The sequence below is a fragment of the Gouania willdenowi genome, chromosome 7 (assembly GCF_900634775.1).
Source record: "Gouania willdenowi chromosome 7, fGouWil2.1, whole genome shotgun sequence".
NCBI classification, from domain to species: domain Eukaryota; kingdom Metazoa; phylum Chordata; class Actinopteri; order Blenniiformes; family Gobiesocidae; genus Gouania; species Gouania willdenowi.
The window spans coordinates 8475799-8498697 of record NC_041050.1 but is presented as its reverse complement, the minus strand read 5'-3'; the positions used below and the strand labels follow the sequence as shown (position 1 = coordinate 8498697).

Below are 22899 nucleotides of genomic sequence, written 5' to 3'. Positions count from 1 at the left end.
GACACTTGCAAATTCTGTTTAATTTTGCGTGCGTGTAGTTTTTGTTTTTTTCACACATTATGCCATCTTTGCTCATGCTAGCACGGAGTCATATGGTAAATATTCATATGAGCGAGTCCTCAGGGTACAGGGGTTGGTAAGTGGCTAGTCTGGTGAACTCGGTGTGCCTAATTATGAAGCCAAAATTCGCAGACAAACAGGCTGCCAGATGCCCAAAGCTCTGAAATCAGAGCAGTTTGGAACGGAAGAACAGAGTAATTGTGGAAGACTTTACTTTTGTTTGTCTGATACAAGTCAAGGAAAAGTATAGCTCAGATCTTCAATTCTGTGCCTGTATTTCAATAGTCGGACTGAGCTGACAAAAAATACCTTTTCTGTCAAAAGGTTCAACATTTTTAAAAATCCATTTTTTAAATATCGGGAGGACGTGTCAAGCAACTTAGCATCAATCGTATACGGTATGTCCAAATGTATGGACAAGCCCATTTTTTTTTGAAAAATCACAAAGAAGTAAGCAATCCAGATCTGATCTGGATGAAAATTGACACTGTACATTATTTCATAAAGATCAGTCAATTACAAAACAAGATATTAATTTTTGAAGTTTCACCCATGACAAAGCACATCCCTACTTGTATTATTGATAGTTATTGGTAGAAATTAGATTTTCTTTTCTGTGATGAAATTGTATCAATATTTGTAAAATAACATATGAAGTATGTCATTTTCTCATCAGTATGAATCAGAATAGGGACTATTGCTAACAGGCTGTTACTATGGTGGTAATAAAGGCATCGCTGTGGCCACGTCTGTTGGCCTGAGCCTCCGGGAGCCAAATGCTTACACAAGGCACTCGTTCTCCTCCTCCTCACCCAGCTGAGCCCTCTGACATACAACCCCATTTTCCACCCAGAGACAGAAGTTACGATGCTGTCGGAGCAGCTGCGTCTGAGGGAGTGTAACCTACATCTCAGTCTGAGTGCATCAGCTCTTCAGTAACCAGGCAGCATCTCTTCCCCTGTCAGCTTCCCTCTCTCTGCTACTGCTGCAGTGTAGGACACATCTGATAGGTCGACGGCGTGTGTGAGCCTGTGTGTACGTGTGTTTTCATGTGCCAGACTGCACTGCCTGTATCTGATAGATGATGTGCTTATGGAGTATTAGGACTTGCTCTGCGGCAGCATCCATTTTGTCCAATTCTAAGCAGATTCCATATGGCAGCATGATGCCTTTCTTCAATAGTTCCAGACCCTGATCTCTCTGTCTAGGCTGAGGATTCTATCAATCAACTCAAGAAGCAGCTCATATACAGTACACAGGTCTAGACAGCACAGATCAAGTGCAGCCCATTGAATGATGACAGTTAATCATATCAGGTAAATTACTATTCAGTCCATTTCATCAGTACATCTGCAATTATGCAATTCTGTAAACCACCCAACCCTAACATAAATAATTCATAATAGATTGAATAAAATCCATAGATATGTTTATGTTGATATATGTTGCTGCTGAATGTATTATGCAAATTATGAATGGAATGGTCAATACAAGTGTCTCACTGTTGTTGCATGGTTGCCACAATACTACGTCAACACACAACCATGATTCAACACTTAATATTAATATCAATGTAAAACATATTTAATTTTTTTTTTTTTTAACCTTAGTTAGCTGCTTTAAAGAGCATCTCCTTGTTTAACTGAATATTCTTGTACTGTAGGCTAGAAATTGCATAGACTCCACCCCAACGTCTTATTTGTTTTGAACATTTTATTGATGTTTGCATTGCCGGGGCCGTTTTTCTAGCTAGACGGGGTCTATGCATTTGTGAATAGAGAGGTATAGTGATGAGTATTGCATAGGTCGTCAGCATAGACTGTTCTTTGGAGATTTTATAGCATTTCTTCCTTTATTTTATTTTATTTTATTACAGTACATATCGACAATGAACATACAACAAATGTAGATAAGTCAGATTTTAAACCATAGGCTAATTTCCATCTGTTGTCCCAAGACAGGCGAATGTAAAAAATGTCACTTAAACAATAAAACAAGGCGACTGGTATAGACTGGGCATGTCTGAATTGCTCCAGGCAGGTGCCCCGCCCATAATCAGGACATTTTTTGTAAGTGTCCCAACCTAAATCTCAGGGTTTACTTTTGATTCATGTATTGTTCTGAAAGGTGTCAGTTGTTCAGTTTTATCTAATTTACTGTCTTCCCCGCAATTTTCAGAGTTAAATTGTCTAGTGGACCGAGTTGGATGGTTTAGCACAGGGAGTCAAACTCATTTAGTTTCAGGGGCCAAATACAGAGCAGCTTGAACTCAAAAGGGCCACAGATTTTATGTGAGAAAATTAGTCATTTCAACATTATTGTGCCCTAGTTTGCACTTCTACATATACATAAAACACTAAATATGTAATAAACTGACAATATCTAAGTAATAAGTGAGATATCAGTCCCAGAAGGATCTTCACTTTAAATTTCCTAGATTTTGTGACCAATTTCTATTCAATTCAGGGAAATATGTCATAATTTTCGGAAAATTTAAGGATTTTGTAAGAATTTTGAGGGTTTTTTTCAACAGTTTCACATTAAAAAATTACTGCAATCGTGCAATACAAGCACTGGGAAAACTGTGAGCCCCTGCAAATATTGTTGAGTTTCATTTACACAATGATTCATGTTTTCTTTGTCAGTTTTACTTTCTCCTGCGGGCCAAGTTGGATGCAACAAAGGGCCGAATTTGGCCCCTGGGCCATGAGTTTGAAACAGGTCGGATCTGGCCAAAAAGGCCTTGAGTTTGAAACCTATGATTTTGCACCTGAATCCTGTGTAATCAGCCAGCTTCATTGAAGCCCTGCTAACGAGCAGCTGATCACTTTCAGGTGTGTTGGACCAGGAAGACAAAGCAAGACAGGCAGTGGTGAGGAACACGTGGGATGGCCCACTGGACTTATTTAACGTAAAATATCATCTGTGCAAAAAAAAATATTTTTTAACATATTTTTGCCTCTTACATTTTTTTAAACCCTATTTTAAGCCCTATTCGCACAAGATTAGTTTTACCTAGGGACCCCATGTAATAAATAAATGACACGCTGACGCTTGCTTTTCATGTGGTGCATTCGTACGGGATAACCGAAGAGATTTTTCTGAAATTTACGGATCTACAATTCATTTTCCACATATATGCTCATAATCGATCTCAGGTAAACTCAGACCGTGACACTGGAAACAAAACAATGCGTAATCACGCATCAGATCCCGCCCATTTCTGTCCAAATCACAGAGATGCCTATTCACATTGGATTAGTATCGCAGGACACAGGAGTTCAGAAAAATATAGTAGGTAATTTATGGGGGAATTTTTACTTTACAAACTACTGACATGGCCATATCGCACAGGATTAACATCCGATGTTCTCTGCAATTATTACAAATCGCATGTGGTCCCTAGGAAAAACTAATCCTCTGTGAATAGGGCTTGAGAGAGCGCTGGTGGTGCTGGTGGGTTTTTCAAGAAAAAACATGCATATTTGTCAAGAAAAGACAGAAAAAACTATATTAAAAAAATCTGGCAGAATGTCAAGCAAAATTACATTTCATTGCAAATATCAGTTGATCATATCTGTAGGCTGATAAAATCGCCCATCACTGTAATCAGCATTTCTAAACCATGGCAATGTCTTCATATCAAGTTCTGATTAAAGGACTGACAAGTTTCTCATTCCTGTTCATTCAAAATTGTTCATGCCCTGTTTCGCAGTTAACTCTATTTTAGGTCAAATATCAGACTGATCAGCAGCAATTGTGATATAAAAGCCAAAAAAATTTGTATTTTTAGGTGTATTTTATCAACACAGTGAGCTGACATGTTCTAAATACATTTTAATTGTGCTGTATAATCTTGTCTGGAAGCAAAACCCTTTATGGATTACAGGCACAGTGTGACTTCGTCTTAGCAATATCAGATTCAAAGAGACATTGCATGCCAGAACCAATTTTTCGATTAATCTGTTTGAAGATGTCAGAAAGTCAGAAATAGAAGATAGTATAAAAAGATAACAGAGCGGGATGTCTCATCCCTGCCATGCTGGTATCCCAGTTTATCTTGAGGATGATCAAATCGTTGCTAAATTTGGAGTTGTGGAAAATCGATGTTGGATCAGCCAAGAAAAGACTATTATCAGAGACTATACTGCAGCACAGAGTGTTCCTCCTTTTCCTTCCTACTGCTGTGTAAAGGTGGTGGATAAGGTCTAACTGTGTCCTGAGTTAGATAGCTCAGGAATTGCAAACATTCAACCACTTCATCATGACGTGTAATCTGTATAGCAGCAGGACATACAGTAGCTGCTGTGGGCCTGATAACAGCCAATATCAGTAAAGTCAAAGACTATAAGCTAATGTATTATGGAGGTCGGGTACTGTAAGGAAAATAAGTTAACAAAGAAACATTAAAAATTGCTCACAAACTAAGCAATTACGCTACATAGAAAATATTATAATTTTGCGAAATGAGTTTTCTGCGAGGTCGTTTCTTGTTCTGTGCTGCTTTTTACGGCTAAACATTTTTGCCACAACATATCCATTATTTTACATATGAAAATTAGTGGCATTGGAAAAGATTTATGCTACAGTAACAATTGCCAAAAACGGCACAACTTAAAGCAACAGCTAACAAGATATGCTAATTAGCAATAGCATGCTAACATACCATCATTTGCCCACTGACAACAAAAAAGTAAACCTTCTCAGATATTTTCCCCATAACCATGTCTGTAGTTTGTTTTTGTTTTTTAATCATGTAAATGTTCAGGTTTTAGTTGTTTACTGAGGGACATTGAAGCTATTTATGCAACTAGCATCTTGTGCGACTGGCCTATAGTATTTTGTCATAGCCTTTAAGCACTACTGTACATTACTGTACCTAACAAATTCATTTAGACCTAAAACATGTCCCCAATCAACTGTGCAGAGTTTGAAATCCAGTTTTGGAAATCAATTATTTTCTAAAATTGTTCTTTTAACTTTGGGAAGACAGTAAACATGTTGTCATTTATTTATTTATTTTTTTATATGGGCGTTCTAATATTGGAGTGATTCATGTGATTTATGTATCAATATTAATTATTATGGTCGGTCACGTAAGAAAGGAGAGCTCTTATTGTACGCTTTGCTCAAAGGTCAGTTTTCATCAAAAAACAGACATTATTTACGTCATTACTTTTTAAACTATTGACACCCCTCAGAAGTTATTAAAGACATTGAAATGTTTGAATAGGAAAAATTGGCCTTATTTATTATTTTTATTATTATTATTATTGTACGTATTATTGTTATTACTATGTTATAACCAGAGTATATGTAAGTAATTATGCAGAGAATTAGTCAAAGATACTTTTTCAAAACTTTTTTGTTATTCTCTATCGTCCCCTAACAATATATGCTTTTTCCTTTCTTTCTTGGACAGGGAACATTTATACTTTCCACATTAAAACATCTAACAAATTACAAAGTGAACAAGATTCAAACTTTGTTTTCCTTTATTTTTGCTCTTTTAATTTCAAAAAAAAGCATATAGCCTCTGAATTATATGGCCTGTGCTGTATAATTAAGTAAAAAAACATTGAATGATACTGTTCAGCAGATTTTATATTTTTCATTTCCCTTTTCTTTCCATGTAAAATGATCAAACATGGCATGTTTTCAGAAAGACTTATGTATCTACGTTACATGTGTGTAACATTGAACTTGTCGATGCGTTGGCTGGGGGTGGGGTTGGGGTGGGGTGTGTCTCCTAGGGCCGCATTCACGCTTCAGTGGCCTCACATTCAAGGACTTGTTTTTGATCAAACCGGGGGTTGCTGTCGTCATCGGGAAATCACTAGGCCATGCAGTTCTTGGAGAGGATGGACAAAAATGAAGAAAAAAAACCGCTTAGTTTATCGCTTACAAATTCCATTGAATCCTAGTCTTGATTGTCTGTGCCCTTGACTGATGGAATAGGGATGTAGTATCAGTCATTTCTCAGACTAAACATGTGCTGCTAAGAAATCTCACATTTTCCTCCAGGTGACCTTGAATGTGGTAAAAGAAACGTGTAGCCTGCTCTCGTGTAAAAACCATGATCTCTGTGCACAAAAAATTAAATTATTGTGTACATATAGACAAATAGGGATGAAACATCAGACAAAATGTAAAAATAAAAAGCTCACACTCCTAAATCCAATTCAAGCATCTTTATTTAAATAAAAAGTCAGAGAGAAGCTTTAGGGTAATAACAAATACGGTTTCAGTCAATTATTCAAGCCGTATGAGACAACTTCACACAATTATGTTGTTTTGCTTCAGTACATTCTTTTGAGGGATTTCTAATCCACTGCTTTGAACTGAATGATATGTACAAAATAAGACCGGCAGCCCACATGAAGTCTAGCAAGAGGGAAGCTGTGGATTGATGACAGTTGTGTAGGCCAGTGGTTCTCAACCTTTTCAGCCTGCAATCCCCAAAATAAAGGTGCCAGAGATTGGGAACCCCCACTGTACCTGAAGGTGGTTGAACACAGACATAAACATTGAAGGACAGGCATGGGGAGACAGGACCATCTATAAGGGGGAATAAAGGGGAGAGCTTTTTGGGGCCCAACCATAAAGTCAGCAAAATGATGGTCCATTGTTTTATGAATCTGTGATAACCGCATTTATTTATTTATCTTAATAATATCTACTGTTATCCAGAAAGTTTATTATTATTTGCGCCATAGTTTAGAGTCATCAAATCCTTGTTTTAATCAGAAATAAAATTGGTTATGTGATCAAAAATGGTTGAAAAGGTTGTGAAATGGGATTTTAAAAACCACAGAAAATGGTTAAAAGTTGCAAATTACAGTGGCCAAAAACGGACAGAAAAAGTGGTAAAAAGGGTTCAAAGTGTCAATATTGGCTGAAAAGCGGCAGAAATGGGTTTGCAACAATTTGTTGGGAAATAATGGGCACGACAAATCCTGAATGTTGTTAAATTGGCAAAAATATGCATGAAATATGGTGAAAAGAGGTTAAAAGTGACAATAATGGGTCAACAAATGTGACATTGGGTGGGAAAAGTGGTAGAAAGGGTTTATAAATGCCAAAAATGTCTTGAAAGTGGAAATAATGTGTAGAAAAGGCATTCAAGTTTGATGGAGAAGTGGCAGAGATGGGAGTAATGTAGCATAAATGCATTAAAAGGAGCAAAAATATGGCAAGAAAAAGTGATGAAAATTAGTTAAAACATGGCAAGTTTGGTGTAGTTCCAGAAAAAGGGTAAAAAATAAGCAAAAATGATCTCAAATTGTTAAAAAAGTATATTATGTTTCTTGAAGGCATCTGGCGACCCCCTCCCAGTGTCCCAAGTTAGAGAAACCCTGGTGTAGACCAATGTTTGAAAGGACAGAGGGAAGCTCCACACAGGCAGAAGTATAAAAAACAATGGCTGCAGTATAGCTTGTATTTTCTAGTAAACCTGTAATGGCGGCCACCAGTATGGGGTCCTTCCGACAACACAAACATCTTAAACACTCCCCCTGACACATCCTCCCGTCACCTTCACCGTCTCCTGTCTGATGCTACAAATGAAAGGTGAGGCGGCCTCTCGCTGAGCCAACGCTCCCTTGCTCCACCACACAGGCGTTGCCTATATGATCAAACTGTTGCTAAGCAACGTGTCGAATTCCAGTGTTTTGGCTTCATCGCCGGGCATCTCACTGCAGACCCACAAATCACTAAGTCGACCTGTCAACGGCAACTAATGCCACAAGACTCCAGAGAAAATGGATGCAACAGCTACAAAGACACCAGCGAAGGAAGCCATAGGATAAAAACCACAGATGGTTTCAATGGAAAGTAAATAAGTTAGACTACATATTCACAGTACAAGACAGGACCAGCCTGTTGGTAGGATCTAATTTCATTGATTACTTCTGGTTGTCGCCCATTAAGACTTCATGCTAAATTTTCCAAATGACCTTTACATGTGCTCATAAAAGTCTATCTAGGTTGCTTTAGGTGACATTGCTTTAGTCAGAACTGATCAGATCTGAGGTCTGAAACAGAAACCTAAAACAGCAAAATCAACAAAATATGTGATGTCCGGACAAAAGACTTCTTCCGTTGAGTCAGCTAAAAATAGCAAATGACTGCAAAAGGAGCAAAAAGTAGTGATTTTTCCATTTAACGTGTTCTGTTGGTTTACTAGTCACTTAGTTTGAGCATGTGGGCAGCTTTAATATCATCAACCACTTCGTTAATAAGTGGATATACTGTATTTATGACTGAAATTTATTGTAGATGATTTTCATGAATCCTCTGCAGGGTCAATAGGGTCTATATAGGTGTGAAAGATATGATGCACACAAAGGGTGTTTACTCAGCTTTTCATGTGCAAGAAGTCATATTACTATTAACCAACATGAGCTGTGATAGAGAGATGTATCATCAGTATAAAAACACTCCTCCAGTCAAAGCTGCTGTAGTAACACTAAATAAAGGAGACGGCTGGAATGATGGGGAATGATGGGGAATCTGACAAAGGCTTGTTTAGAGTTTAAACAGTCCATATATGGTTTATTTTAGCAAAATTGTTTGCAGAGGTGAAAATAACGGATTACAAGTACTCACGTTTGAGTTTCTTTTATGGGTACTTGTGCATTTCTAAATCAGTAATTGTACTTGTATGTTTTAACATTTGACATTTCTACACCCAACCGTTTTACTGAGTACGTTATTATTTTTTGTTTTGAAATGATCAACGCACATTGTGCAACTACAAAAAGTTAAATGCCCAGACAACAATTGAATGCGTCGCATCAGAGCCGACCAATCCGATTAAATGTAATGCAAAACAGCATTGAATGCCTCCAGAAGATTCTACAAGCACTATGTAACACATGATGACAAAGCACCTGTTATTGGTGTTATTTTATTAAAATGAAGTTTCAATTGTGCAAGATTTGGTCTCTTCCTTTTTGAGTTTATACATGAGATGATTTCTGTATATATGCAAGGGAACCGTGGCAAGATTTATTACCAAAAATATACATGGGGGGTGAAAGTAACTTGTAACTTTGACTACTATTTAATTGAGCTACTTTTTACTTGTACTTGAGTACAATTTCAAGTAACAGTACTTCTACTTGATTAGGATTCATCTTCACACCTCTGTTTGTTTGTAGCCGTACATCCACCCTGGACACTTTAAAAGCTGATGCGAGTGCTGAGTCACACCACGCTCCTTCTGTTTGTCCTACTTCTGACTTTTGCAAATGAACATATACCACTTGCCAATTCTCTTCCTTCCTTCTCTGCACCTCTTCTCCACCGTCAGCTTCAATTTTTCAACAAATTATCTGATAAAGGTCGGCGGAGGGATATTTTCATCTTTCAAGGACAGGCTGTGTTCATATCTCCAGTCCTGTATTTTAGTAAACACCGCGTCCTGCTATTTAAAAGTTACTGTCTCATCCCTCAGCCTGCACAGTGACCTTAAACAGACATTTAGACAAAGAGATTGATCGGAAAGGGCAACACTTTTAGAATTTCAAATGGGTCCCATTAATTGAATGCAGGCAATACAACGTTTACGGCAGGGATGGCGCAGTGATTTTAAAAGTGAGGGAGTTCTAAAGGTAGGAAAACAGTCGACTCCCAGTTAGTTTATTAAATTAATTTACTAAAACCATGACAAAGCTGTTATTTAGTCAGTGATACTCAACGTGTGGCTCTTTATGTCTTAATTTAAATCATTATTCCCCCAGAAAACCTTAAAAGGGGGAAACTTTTTAACCCCTTTGATACCTTTTTCTTTGGCGGTTGTGTTACTTTCTTTGTCCCATTTTTGCCCCTTTTCCCAAAAATTGGACACTTTTTTGTTTTTTCAGATTTTAGCTTCCTTTTGCAAATAAATATCAATTTTTCCAAAATTTGGTCAAGTTTTGCAAGGTTTTTTTTTACACTTTTTCCAATTTTTGTTGATTCTTTAACCAATTTTTGCCACTTTTCATCAAAATGAAATACCACTCATTTCCTTTTTTCCCCAAAATGTTGCCTCTTTTTGTTTCACATTCTTTGCCCGATTTCACTGTTTGCCACATTTTGCTCATTTGTTTTGCCACATTTTGCTCATTTGTTTTGCCACTCTTCACTGCTTTTGTCCCATTTTAGTCACTTTTCACCCTTTCCTTGACACATTTTTGACCTTTTTGGACCATTTTTTGCCACCTGTTACTAATTTTTTGTCACTTGATCACCATTCGATCAATCTAACTGAACCAATACCGTTTCAACAATGAATCTCGATGTAAAAAGTGAAGGGGATGAAATTTGTTTTTATGGAAGTGTGGGTGTCGCATCACCCGCATCCCCCACGGGTGAGACACACCTGGTCTTCCACACTGAAGACAAAATCCTGGCTTTAGTTGAAAGCAGTTATTGAACTTATTGAGCATGCCCATTACTCCCTTTGTGTAAAGAATTATTTGAATGTTTGGCAAATATTTTACAACATTGGCAAATCTTTATCACAATTGCAGATTATATTTTTTTTGGAAGCAGCTCAGATGAGTTTGAGGAGGATGTAGAAACCACTTTCAGTCCATTGCACACCCTTCCACCACCAGCTACAGGATAGCGTGTGTGTCCTTTCTGGGGGTCTTGGTAGTGTTCACATGATTGAGCAGCTCTTGGACCTTTCCTTGCTGAAGGTGGAGGAGAGCAGGTCCGTCTTGCTGGGTAGGTGTAGCAGTCTCTTTGAGAGACGGCGTACGGGGCTGGGTTTGTTGGTAGACTGGAGTTTGTTCATGCAGGCCAGAGCTGCAGTACGGAAAGCACTGTGGATGCTCTTCTCTGATGTAAAGGCTGAGCATTCCAGGTAAGCCTCGGCTCCCAGCTGCTTGGCCATGGCTGAACCCTGTGAAAGAATAAATGGGCTAAATGTGTAGCTCTGATAAAACCCTTTACTTTTCCTTCAAACAAAATGTGACTTTTTAGACAGAAATTGACTCAAAACCACAGATGAGACCTACTGCCTGTGTTTTCAGCTCCAGGGAATATACTGACAGTAAAAGAAAATCATTCGTCTGTCCACTCGCTACACACTCAAACTTGATTAGGGTCTAAAGCACCAGCGTCTGAGTCAGGATCACAGAGCCTGAAGGACCTCAGAGCAGGTCAGCAGTCAGGAATGTGTGTGTGTGTGTGTGTGTGTGTGTGTGTGTGTGTGTGTGTGTGTGTGCGTGTGTGTGTGTGAAATTTCTAAAAATTCAAATTGATTTAACATACTGGTACATGCGTTTTACTTGACTAACGCAATGAAAGATTCCATTACGTTACAGGGGTTCCAGATAAATATACTGATTCTGGATCAGTTTCAAAAATAAAAAAAAAAAAACATCCAAACCCTGAAGAACCAACTCTATGTTCAGTTGGTGATATTCATCTGGATTGCACATTTCATTGTGATTTTTCCAAAAAAAAAAAGTGATGTCCATACGTTTCCACCTACTGTATTGTTATTAATGGGGATAAAATTTCTTCTAAGCCTTTAAAGCACGTGTCAAACTCAAGACCCTGGGGCCAAATCTGGCCCTTTGGAGCATCCAATTTGGCCCGCAGGAGAAAGTAAAAATAACAGAGAAAACATAAATGACTCATTGTGTAAATGAAACTCAACAATATCACAGTTTTCCTGGTGCTGATATAACATGATTGCAGTCATTTTCAATGTTAAAATGTTGAAAAAAACTACAACTTCTGATATCATCCTTAAATGACATAATATTTGACTTAATTAAATAGAAATTAGTCACAAGATCTAGGAAATTTAAAGTGAAGACCCTGTTAGGACTGATATCTATCACTCATTGCATATTTTGGTATTTTATGTATACGTACAAGTGCAAACTAAGGCACAATGATGTTGAAATTACTCGTTTTCATGCATAAAATCTGTGGCCCACTTGAAATCAAACTGCTTATTATTTGTTCACTGAACTAAAATGAGTTTGACACCCCTGCTTTGAAAGTGTAAATGATCTTGGTGCAATGATCAGGATGACTGATCCAGGAAAACTGTGAATGTCTGACAAAAAATATTTGGCTCTTGGAGGAGGTTTACGCTCTTTGAGTGCTCTTGTTAAATATATAATTACATTTTGCCTATCAAATACTTTAGGTTTCAAAGGCCAAAGCCATAATTTAAACCTGCGATGTTTCTACTTCATACAAACCCAGAATATAAAACACTTTTTTGATTTAAGAAAAAAAAGAACTGCAGTATTTTAAGTGGGTGCTGTGAGCAGTTATTGTTAGAGGACACCTTTGAGCAGGTGTAACCTGATATGTTGCTAACTTATTAGTACATTTTATTAATGATCTGTAGTAGGAATTAGATTAACAGATGATCAGAAAAGAAGCAAAGCGATCATACCTGTTCATGGGAGATGGGAGTCTGTTTCTGATTGGAAAGCTCCATGCGTGTGCATACGTCTGTACGCAGGTCTGTCTTACAGCCTATGAGGAGGATCCGAGTGCTGGGGCAGAAGTCCTGGATCTCTGCTTTCCACTACAAAAAATAAAAAATAAAACCAAATTAATTCACTAATCTGGCCTTGGTCTAAACATGAATTGATGAGCCCTTAAGTTCTCACCTTTTTTACTGCACCGTCAACTGTGTCTGGTCGACTGATGTCAAAGCATAAAAGTACTGCATCGCAGTCGCTGTAGCAGAGAGGCCTGACATTGTCGTAGTATGGAGAACCTAACGGGAGAGCAGATAAAATAAACCGTTGGTTTTTTGGTTATGAAATAAAAAATAAAAAAAACTGCATGCTTCTAAAAATAAGTGAGAATAATTAAAAGAAAGTAGAAATCCATTGTTCAATTCAATTCAACTTTATTTATATAACGCAAATTAAAACAAAGTCATCTCAATGCGCTTAGCAAAATATAAAGTTCATAGTAAGAAAGAAAAAAGCCAAGATCCACTGTTCTGTTCAGATCTGCCAGCTAACACTGTTATATTACATAACCAGCATCCTCCTCACAATAACACACACGTACACACACGTACACACACACACACACAGACAAACAATAATTTCACAGTTTAAAAGAGTAAATGTTAGGCTGTAGTCTTCCCACAGAGAGGAACTTTATTAATTAATGTAAGCTAACAAAGTCAAGCTAATCGACTTTACACAAATCATATCTTTTACAGCTAATTTAATACTATTTGTTCAATCTAAAAGCTTCTCATAGATTGCAAATATTTATTAATCTTTTTGAGATTTCAGCCAAAACAAAAACAAAACGTTCACTCTAATATCAGCAAGTTTAGCCTAGCTAGTGCCGAGCTAATTGAAAAAGCACATAGCCTATATATATACTGTATATATCTATCTTGACGTTTTCTTATCCATGTTAAAAAGGTTATTATCAGAGCGTTAAAGATGACTTTATAAATGCTGTCTTTGATGTTTTTTCTGCCTCTTTCTCACACACAGTCCTTTCAAAAGCCGATTTGCATGCAGACTCTTACAGTTTGCACTGTGTTTCTATTATAAATGCACCAACATGGAAAGCTCTCCTGATGAAACCAAAGTGACAGTGGTGACACAGCCAAATGAACAATCTGTGGTTGTATTTTTTGAAACCCTGCAGCAAGTCTGTCCACTTGGCTCAATGAGGAAAAAACTCAAGCCTTGAGTTATGAAAGACAAATGATGAGGAGTTCAACATGAATCTATATCAGTGTAAATAAAACAACAATTTTTTCATGAATGTTGATTATACTGCTGATAATAATCACAATATTTCTTCTTTGTCCAAATTAGAGCCTCAAACATCTTGGGGTGTGACTAGGGGTGTACATTGCCATGAATCTGACGATACAATACAATTCACGATTTGCATGTTGGAATACGATATATCCCAATACTAATACGCATTGCGATATATCGCAGGATCAATAATTACAAATTTCACCTTTCCAAATACAAAATGGTTTGAAATACAATTTATTTCTTTTTTCTTTTTTACTTGCGAGAACAAGTAAATGGTACCTAACTGTAATTCAAGTACAAATATAAAAAAAAAGTGGTATGTTTATGTAACTTCTGCCTCTTCTACAGATTTTGATTCTGTAGAATTTGAAAAAAAAAGGTAGTTTAACAAGGTCTGATGTGGTTCACTCACACCTTGTGACCGGGAGTTTACGTGCCATGCATGTTAGTGCAATTAAATGATTTTTTTGTTCAAAAACACATTTAAAAAAAAATTGATTTGGACATTTTTTGGATCGATACGATTATCACATGGTCAAATATCGCTATATATTGCCAAATCCATTTTTATCTTAAAATCTTAAGTGTGACCATATAAACTACCATTGGCAACTGTCTTTACTTGAAGTAGTTAACAAGTTTTGGTTTCAAACCTTAAATTATGCATATCTCATCTAGGTCAGGGAGGGAAAACAGTATATAGTGTCCGATAACTTCATGAAATAGAAATAGTTATTTGAGGCCTTTTATATACCAATGTGTTTCCAGACTGAGTGTTTCGGGACTCGGATTCTAAGACATTGTACAATATGGAATAGTTAATTTAGATATAAACACAACAAAGAACACTGCAACGCTTACCTGTAAATTGACCACAAAAACATTTGCAAGATGTTTGCAGGAAATCCCTAGTGACTATTTTAATAATCACTCCCTCGCATCGTTCTAATTTTTCAGATTGTATTGATACAAAAATATGAGACTGAACCTTTCTGCAAAATCATTTTTTTTTACATAATATTGAGTCAGCTACTACCGGTAATAAGCTTGTGCTTAAGTCAAAGCAGGCCCACATCATCAATCATCACATTGAGTTCATCCTCAAATGTAGCCGCACATTAATAACTTCACAGAACAAAGGAAGAACAAAAATTTGAGTCGAACAGTTTATTTTTAAAGCCTGGGGAAAGCTCCTGAACTAAAAACAGACTGACAGGATGTCCGCTCTGCATTGTCTTCCTTCTGCTTCCTAACCTCTCCCCAAACACCGACACAGATATTTCATTTCCTCCTGCTGTCTTCAGGGGCCAAATGTGCAAAAGCAGCTTCCCAAGCAAATATACAGGGACACAGTAATTTCACCAGGAATAGATACCGAAATTAGACCTCTGCAGGAACAAACTAACAATCAGGTTGTCTTGGTGAACTCAGCTTCTTACAGTAATGAGATGTTAACAAATTACTTAAAAGGCAAAATCATCGTCAGATTATTCAATACCATTCTTTTACACTCAGCTTGTCTGAAAGGTTTCTACCTAAATTCTTCTACAACAACTGTCTATGAATACCACTTTTCGGGGGTGGGGTGGTGTGTGTGTGTGTGTGTGTGGGGGGGGGGGGGGGTTGTCAAAGCAGCATCACATCCAGGGTGATGTAAGGACTGAGAAAGAGGAGGCAGACGCAATCCACCAAAGACGACACAAACTCAAGCTCCAACCACCACCCACACAGTGGTGGCCCCCTGCCTGGATCACACAAACACACCACCCAGCACACACACACACACACACACACGTTCACGCTACGCATGGAGTTATATAAACCCAAACTCATCTGCAGAGCACTGTCAGAAGAATTACAATCTTTGGTCGAAGAATGGCTGTGAGGAGGCTGATGCATTGCAATGCATGAGGGTGAAAAATGTCATCTAAAAACTATATTGTGCAGAAATGTGCAAATAAATCTTCAGAGAATAAAACATTAAAAGCTATTTTGAATCTTAAATAGCTAATATTCTAAAATATATATGTGAGTGTTGGCTGCTTTACTTTAAAGTGGTTGTCAAATGGTGAAGATTTAAAACCTTCACAACACAGTACATCCCCTTCAAAATAAAAGCTCAATAGTTTTTTGGTTTTGACCAAAAACAGGTATATGACCACCTTTCAATTAAAATTGATGAGAAAGAAACTTCAATTATTTTGCCCTTAATAACAAAACACTGCACAATGTTTGTCATTTTAAGTCATTTCAGTATATAGAATCTGATTGATTATCTTTTCTATTTCCATGTATTTTGGTTGGTGAAATTTGGGTGCCAAGTTATATTTTTCTCGTGTTCTCAGTTGGAATAATTGAAAAAAAACAAATGGACAAGTGCAGCTGCATGTGAGAAAATAAATGATATAATCCGCAAACAATGGTAAGATTTTAGTTGTTACAGTTTATTTCAAGAAGTGAAAGCCAAACCGTGTAAAGAAACGTAAAAGCATAATGACTGGTATAACTGATTACACAACACAATATGCACACAGCTGTAACATTACATTGCACTCTCACCTTAAAATATTCAACTCCCCCCACCCCTTCCAATATCCTACCCTGACTCTATCTTCCCTGTTCCCTTCCCCTCACTTAGGTGTAACATCGTCCTCTCTTTTTATATCATCCCTGTAATAAAGTTTTTCTTACCCTTCCTTAGGGAGGGCTGGTGATGGTCACAATTATACAATAAAATTAATTCATTTATTTAATTGCAATAATAAAACATGCTTTGCTGTCGCTAAAAGATTGCACTACCTGTAGTGTTGACCTTCGACAGCATGTGCATTATGATGTTAGGACCAAGCAACATGGATACTTGGATACCACACCTGGATCATTGGTCTTAGAGACCCGTGTGGGATTTTTATCGTCCTTGCCAATAGATATCTTGATTTTAAAAGTCCGATATCTGATGTATCTGCCAATAACCGATGTATCTGCCAATAACCGATGTATCTGCCGATAACCGATGTATCTGCCGATAACTGATGTATTGGCCAATAATCGATGTATTTGTCGATAACTGATGTATCTGCCGATAACTGATGTATCTGCCAATAATCGATGTATTTGTCGATAACTGATGTATCTGCCGATAATCTATGTATTTGTCAATAACTGATGTATCTGCCAACAACCGATGTCTTTCGATAACCGATGTATCTGTTGATAACTGATGTATCTGCTAATAACCGATGTATTTGTCAATAACCCAGCAAAAAGGTTAATACATCACTTACATGTTATTGCCCACTAATTAATCGACCGAGCTATTGACCGAAGACAATAAAGTGCCAATACCTAAAATTGTCCCAATTAATCTATTGGCTCTAATTGGTTATAGCTGCCTGTATTTGTTGTTTAGTTTGTACGGAACAACAAAAAATTCATAAAACTTTTAAGGTACCAAGTTAGACTTCAGGAACTCTAAAACCATTGAAAAAATGAAAGCCAAGAAAAGAACTTTAATTTGACAAACACAAAGACTGTTAAAACAATATTGACACGAAAATTTGATGGTTCTGAGTCTGCTGCAAAAACAAATTGCTCTTATGCAATGTTTGCTCTGGATAACATGACTGTCTTTTGAGTTATATTTACTCTGTGTTAGACCAACACACAAACCTACATTAGTCCACTGCATGTCCAAGTTACATAAGAAACCATTTTTAAGCAGCAAGGAGGCCATGCATTCCTCTCTTCTCACGGTATATGCTTAAGTTGTTCCTTTAAAGTGTGGTTGTCGTTTGCCACACACTCAAGCACACACCCACGCACGCACGCAAGCATGCACACAAACACAAACACACACATTTCTGCAGACTTCCACCCCCTGCATGGACAAGGCTTTCCCCGCTCCCGACTGAGAACCAACTGGCGCTGGTGGTGGGCTTCCTCTCAACACAAACCCTCCACCACAGGTTGTTATGAAAAGATCTTTCAGAGACCTATAGGGCAGCACGTGGCCTTTCTGATTGATCCTATTTGCATTCCTATGGATGTTTAAAAGGTCGGTAAGAGGCTGGATGTTATCACCTTATTCACGCAGGCAAATAAATTATTCTGATTCCATTAATCAATTTAATTTTCAGTTATAAATCACATGTTTTTCTCAGCCTCTGATAAAACCTAGTAGATTTGATCCACATTTAAGACCTCAAGAAGTGTACTTTTTTCTTTGTGGAAACTTTAATAATATATCAGAAGCAATCAATGTAATAATATCCTTAATATATAGTGTCTAAACATTGAATTGATAAAGCAGGGTCAGATAAAGTTATTAACTGGTTGATAACTGAAGTTTATTCGTCTTCTTCCTCAGAGTCAAAATCATGTTTGTTTATCTAAAATCTAAAATATGAACATGAATTATTCTAAAAATTCTGACACAGTAACACAGAAATAAAATCGAGAATACTGAAATTTCCAAATATTGACTATAATTACATTTTTGAAATTGTAATTCAAATCACGCGAGTGCTCCTAATTTGGATATTACAATGACTCTATGCAAAAATGAAGGAGCTGTGAGATGTTACTCAAAAGAAAGGTCAAATAATTCAGCAGCTGACTGATGTTAAATGGAAGATCAATAATCAGCAATAAATTATTTCTGAAAAACAGGATTATCTTCTTTTTTTTTTTAATCATGATATATCATAAATCGATTGTTTTCCCACACCTACTTATGTTTGACAGTGGCGTAATAATCTATATATGTGGCTTTTGTGAAAGGCTAGAAGTGTATACAGTTTTACAAAACATCTCTATTTCCCATCTTGTATTTAAGGCATTATTTAGTTATTGCACTGGACGTTGCACATATAATCAGAAAGTAGTGGCCCCGGGAATAAGGTCCTTGCTTTTACCTCTCCTTTATTCTGCCTGTCCAAGTTAGGTATTTTACATCATGTAATGATACCGTCCACACCAGACATGGGCAATCAGTGGGCCGGGGGCCACATGCGGCCCTCTGTCTAAAATGCACACAACTCCAAAAACACACAAAATGACAAAAAATAAATTAATACACGAGGACAATAAAATACAAAAAAAATTACTCCAAAAACACACAGAACAACTTCAAAAATTGACAAAATAACAGGAAAATATATAAAACAACAACAAAAAAAAACATACAAAAATCCAAAAGCACATTCTGCAAACAGAAATGCAAAAAACGCCAAATATACAGTATATACAAATGATAACAAAAATCTAAAAGTGAAATTGATAATTATTAATAATAATTTAAAAAAAAAACAGTTTGGAATCAAATCGAGACTTCAATAATCAGAATCAGAATCGGGAAATTGAGCTGATTAACCAGCCCTATACAACACATCCTATAATACATTAAAAATCCAGACTTTAATGATAAAAATTAAGGATTTGGGCACATCCTGTCCCACAGGTTAACCTCGCTGACTAACCACCTGTGAGGATCACTCCAAGCTTTAACATTCACACGAAGTTGCTTAGCTGGATCATGACAGGACTGACTGATAGGGACGTCTGAGTAAACAGCCTTAAAACAATGAAGGGCCAGACGGGTCTCCATTTACAGCTGTTATCTGACTCCACGCCGGCTGCCTGGTGGGAATGGTGGGAAAGGTGGGTAAACCAGCTCTAAGTATCAACCCTGCACCCATGCAACACTGAAGCCGACAGTTTCACATCATCCCTCAACCATGGTCATAAAACATGAAGAGGGTTTTAAAGTTACCAGTGAGGGGATGAGGAAGATACATAAGAGTTTTGCAAAACTTCACTAGAAATAGTCCAATTCAAGCTTATGACTAGGGCTGGGCAATATATCAAGATTCAAGATATATCGAGATTTCTCTTTTGGTGATATAGAAAATTACAATGTTGCTTGTACAGAGTTTTTTTACAGTTTATTTTATAACAAATACTAATTTGAGAAGTCTGTACTTTTACTATACTTCTCAGTAGATGAAAAGCAGTTAAATGGATTACGCTTGCGGAGTGTGTGCTAACTCAGACCTTCCCCTAAACAAGCCACACAACAGAACTCACTCACACGTGCTGTCCCTTACAGGAGAAAAAGCCAAAAGTGGCAAATATTGTGCAGCTGTTTGTCAATAAATGTGATGTGGTGGCATTTTGCGTCAGCAATTAAAGATATTAAAAAATATCATGATTTCTATCGTATGTCGTCATTTTGAGAAAAAATATAAAGTAGAGTGACTTGATTGATCCCGCAGTGGGGAAATTGACTATTAATACAGCTCAAATAAAGCGCCAAAAAAAAAAAGACAGCAGAAGGCAACACACAGAATACCCAAAAAACACCCGAAAAATAGTGCAATGAAGGAGATAAAATAAACAATACAGTAATAAAGGCTATTTATCCATATAAATACAAATGTGAATAGAAAATATAAATAGAGCAATAAATAAATAAACATCGAGATATGAGTTTTGGTCCATATCGCCCAGCCCTAGTTATGACTCACCTGATGTATCCCAAAGGCTGAGCTCGACTCGCTGATCTTCCAGCTCCAGGCAGGCTGTGTAGTTCTCAAACACAGTGGGGACATAAGTCTGGAAATAACAAAAAAAAAACACAAAAAAACTTATGTAATCATTACACATGTGAAAATATGTGATTACCCACTTTCTTCTGCATGCACGTAGAAGTATTGTAATGCATTGTATATGGCTCAGATTTATTATGATCACAGCAGTTAAGGTAAATGCAATCGAAGCCCATTTAAAAAATTTAATAAATAGGAAAAGTAAAATAATAATACATTTTAAAAAATGAAGTCATAATTATGAGATATTATCTCATAAGACACTCAGATACTCATATATGAGATAGTATCTCATAATTATGACTTAAATTATTTTTATTATTATTATTATTATTATTATTATTATTACTATTATTATTGTTTTACTTTTCTTAGTTTTTTTTTGCTATGGTGGGAATGGGCTTCCATAAAATGCTGACGTTATAAAGCACAAGGTAAAAGTAAATTATCTTTTGTAGAATCATATTATGATCAAGATGTGCTTAAACTATACAACAATGACGTTACATAAGATTTTAATTCAAATATTATATTTTAATAAGGACTTAGGGAGTAAACATGCAGTATAAACTGGTCTAATCATGAACTAATACTCACAGAGGGGTTTATATAAGTAAGATATGCAGACTTGATGTTTTTAAGCACAGACTGCAGACATATAGTTTGCGTAGATCTTTTACCTCAGGATAGGAATCCTTCACCAGGACTTGTAACATCGCAGTTTTCCCGCATTGGACGTCCCCGACCAGCACGAGCTTACAGCGCGCCACGCACGGCTGCGTGAGTCTCCTGTCCTTCATGTTGGTTTAGGAATCAAAGGATGAATGAATGAACGAATGAATGAACGCAGGTAAATCCTCCAGTGAGCGGTGAGTCAGTGATGAGGCGGTGCAGCGGCAGCTGGAGTCACTGCGGAACTTTATACTGTGGCTTCAGCCAATCAGCGATGAGCACCGGAGCGGAGCAGGTTTTATTATAGCAGTGATACGTGCGCTCCTTGCAGGGGGTACGTGGTCAAATTTTATTTATTTATTTATTTTATTCATTTCATGAAAATGCAATCCAACATAGATTCCCCATGTACTATCATACACTATCACAGTCCAAATGAAACATTTTCATAATTTGAAAATAATTATAATAATAATAATTCATTTTTAATATTAAATAAACATATTCCACACAGGACATGTGTGCAACAGGCAGTTTCCCCACAGCTTGGTAATAAACCGGCAAGCAAAGGCTTGATAAAGTTAGAAATCACTGCATTATTTTAGTGTGGACCTGCAGGGATAGGCAACTTTACAAAAATGTAATTATCTAAACCGAAGGCCAGATTATGAAGAATAATAATAACCAATCTGAGTATTTATGGAGAAAGACCAAAACACGTGTGTTGATGTCGTTTTGGATATTTTTCTGTAATTTTTTGCATTTTTGCTGGCATATTCTATTGTCGTTTTATGTATTTTTCTGTTATATTATCTTTTTCTCGTTGTTTTGCGTATTTTTTTTTTTTTTTTTCTTGTTTTGTGTCTGTATTTTTCTAGTGCTTTTGTGTATTTTTATATTTTTTATTATTGTTTTGTGTATTTTTTTTTTTAATTTATCTTTTTATGTATTACCTTTGCAGGGCCTGCAAAATTAGACCAAGGGCCACATATGGCATTTCTGATGTGGACAAAATTGTAATCATCACATGATGTAAAGTAACAAGCTTGCACAGGCAGATTAAAGGAGAGGTAAAAGCAAGGACCTTATTCCCAGTACCACTACTTTCTGATTTGACATGAAACTTCCTGTGCAATAACTAAATAATGCAATAATAACAATAATAATAATAATAATAATAATAATAATAATAATAATAATAATAATAATAATGTGATACAAATATAAAAACCCATCACATACAATACAAAAAGCTGAATATGAACAAATCCATAGAACAATTGTTAATGTGCTGTTGCCATTGTTTTTCATCTGTCCACGGTCCCTTCAGGTAACCCCAGGATACACTTACATCACTTTGATCCAAACATCTGCTGCACTCCCTGAGAGCGCCCCCACCTTTCTGTCTTTTCGTCAGACTTTACAGTTACAGTACGGGTTTTCCTCATTTAGGACGACCAGCCACTCTCAGCTTCAGATTGAGCTGTTTTTCCTTTCCCGGCTCTGCCAGATTTTGTCAGAGCTGAAACATGGCCTGAGGCAGCCATGAAAAAGTTTACTTTTATAATCCCATGCTGTTATGAAGCATCAGCATGTCGAGCTAATAAATGGCTGCAAATATCCTGAAGCATCGTCTTTTGGTGTGGCATTCTGTTTCTTCTGGTTCTGGTTCTGAATTTGCATGTTCTCCCAATTTTCCTTTAAGACGTAAATTGACACTTGTTGTAACCCAGAAGTGTCAAACTCTTCTTCACAAAGGGACCAAATACAGGCAGATTTTTGGCTGTGAAAAAAAG

At 36.8% G+C, this 22899-nt stretch overlaps 1 protein-coding gene across 1 annotated transcript; it reads right to left on the bottom strand.

The window, feature by feature from the left end:
- Positions 1-10161: 10161 nt before the first annotated feature.
- Positions 10162-21350, bottom strand: LOC114466916 (rho-related GTP-binding protein Rho6-like). Its single transcript, XM_028452791.1, has 5 exons — positions 21112-21350; positions 20351-20438; positions 12693-12802; positions 12473-12607; positions 10162-10954 (listed from the first exon to the last, which is right to left on the bottom strand). The coding sequence occupies exons 1-5, from the start codon at positions 21229-21231 to the stop codon at positions 10709-10711; spliced, it is 699 nt and encodes a 232-aa protein (XP_028308592.1). The 5' UTR covers positions 21232-21350; the 3' UTR covers positions 10162-10708.
- Positions 21351-22899: the final 1549 nt, after the last annotated feature.

What these genes read in the sequence shown, in the direction of transcription:
- LOC114466916 (XM_028452791.1), bottom strand. Translation starts at nt 21,231, where the DNA reads ATGAAGGACAGGAGACTCACGCAGCCGTGCGTGGCGCGCTGTAAGCTC. An exon ending in TGAAGGATTCCTATCCTGAG is followed by an intron (nt 20,439 to 21,111) that starts GTAAAAGATCTA and finishes TGTTATTTCCAG; the next exon opens with ACTTATGTCCCCACTGTGTT. An exon ending in CAGCCTTTGGGATACATCAG is followed by an intron (nt 12,803 to 20,350) that starts GTGAGTCATAAC and finishes CTCTCCCGTTAG; the next exon opens with GTTCTCCATACTACGACAAT.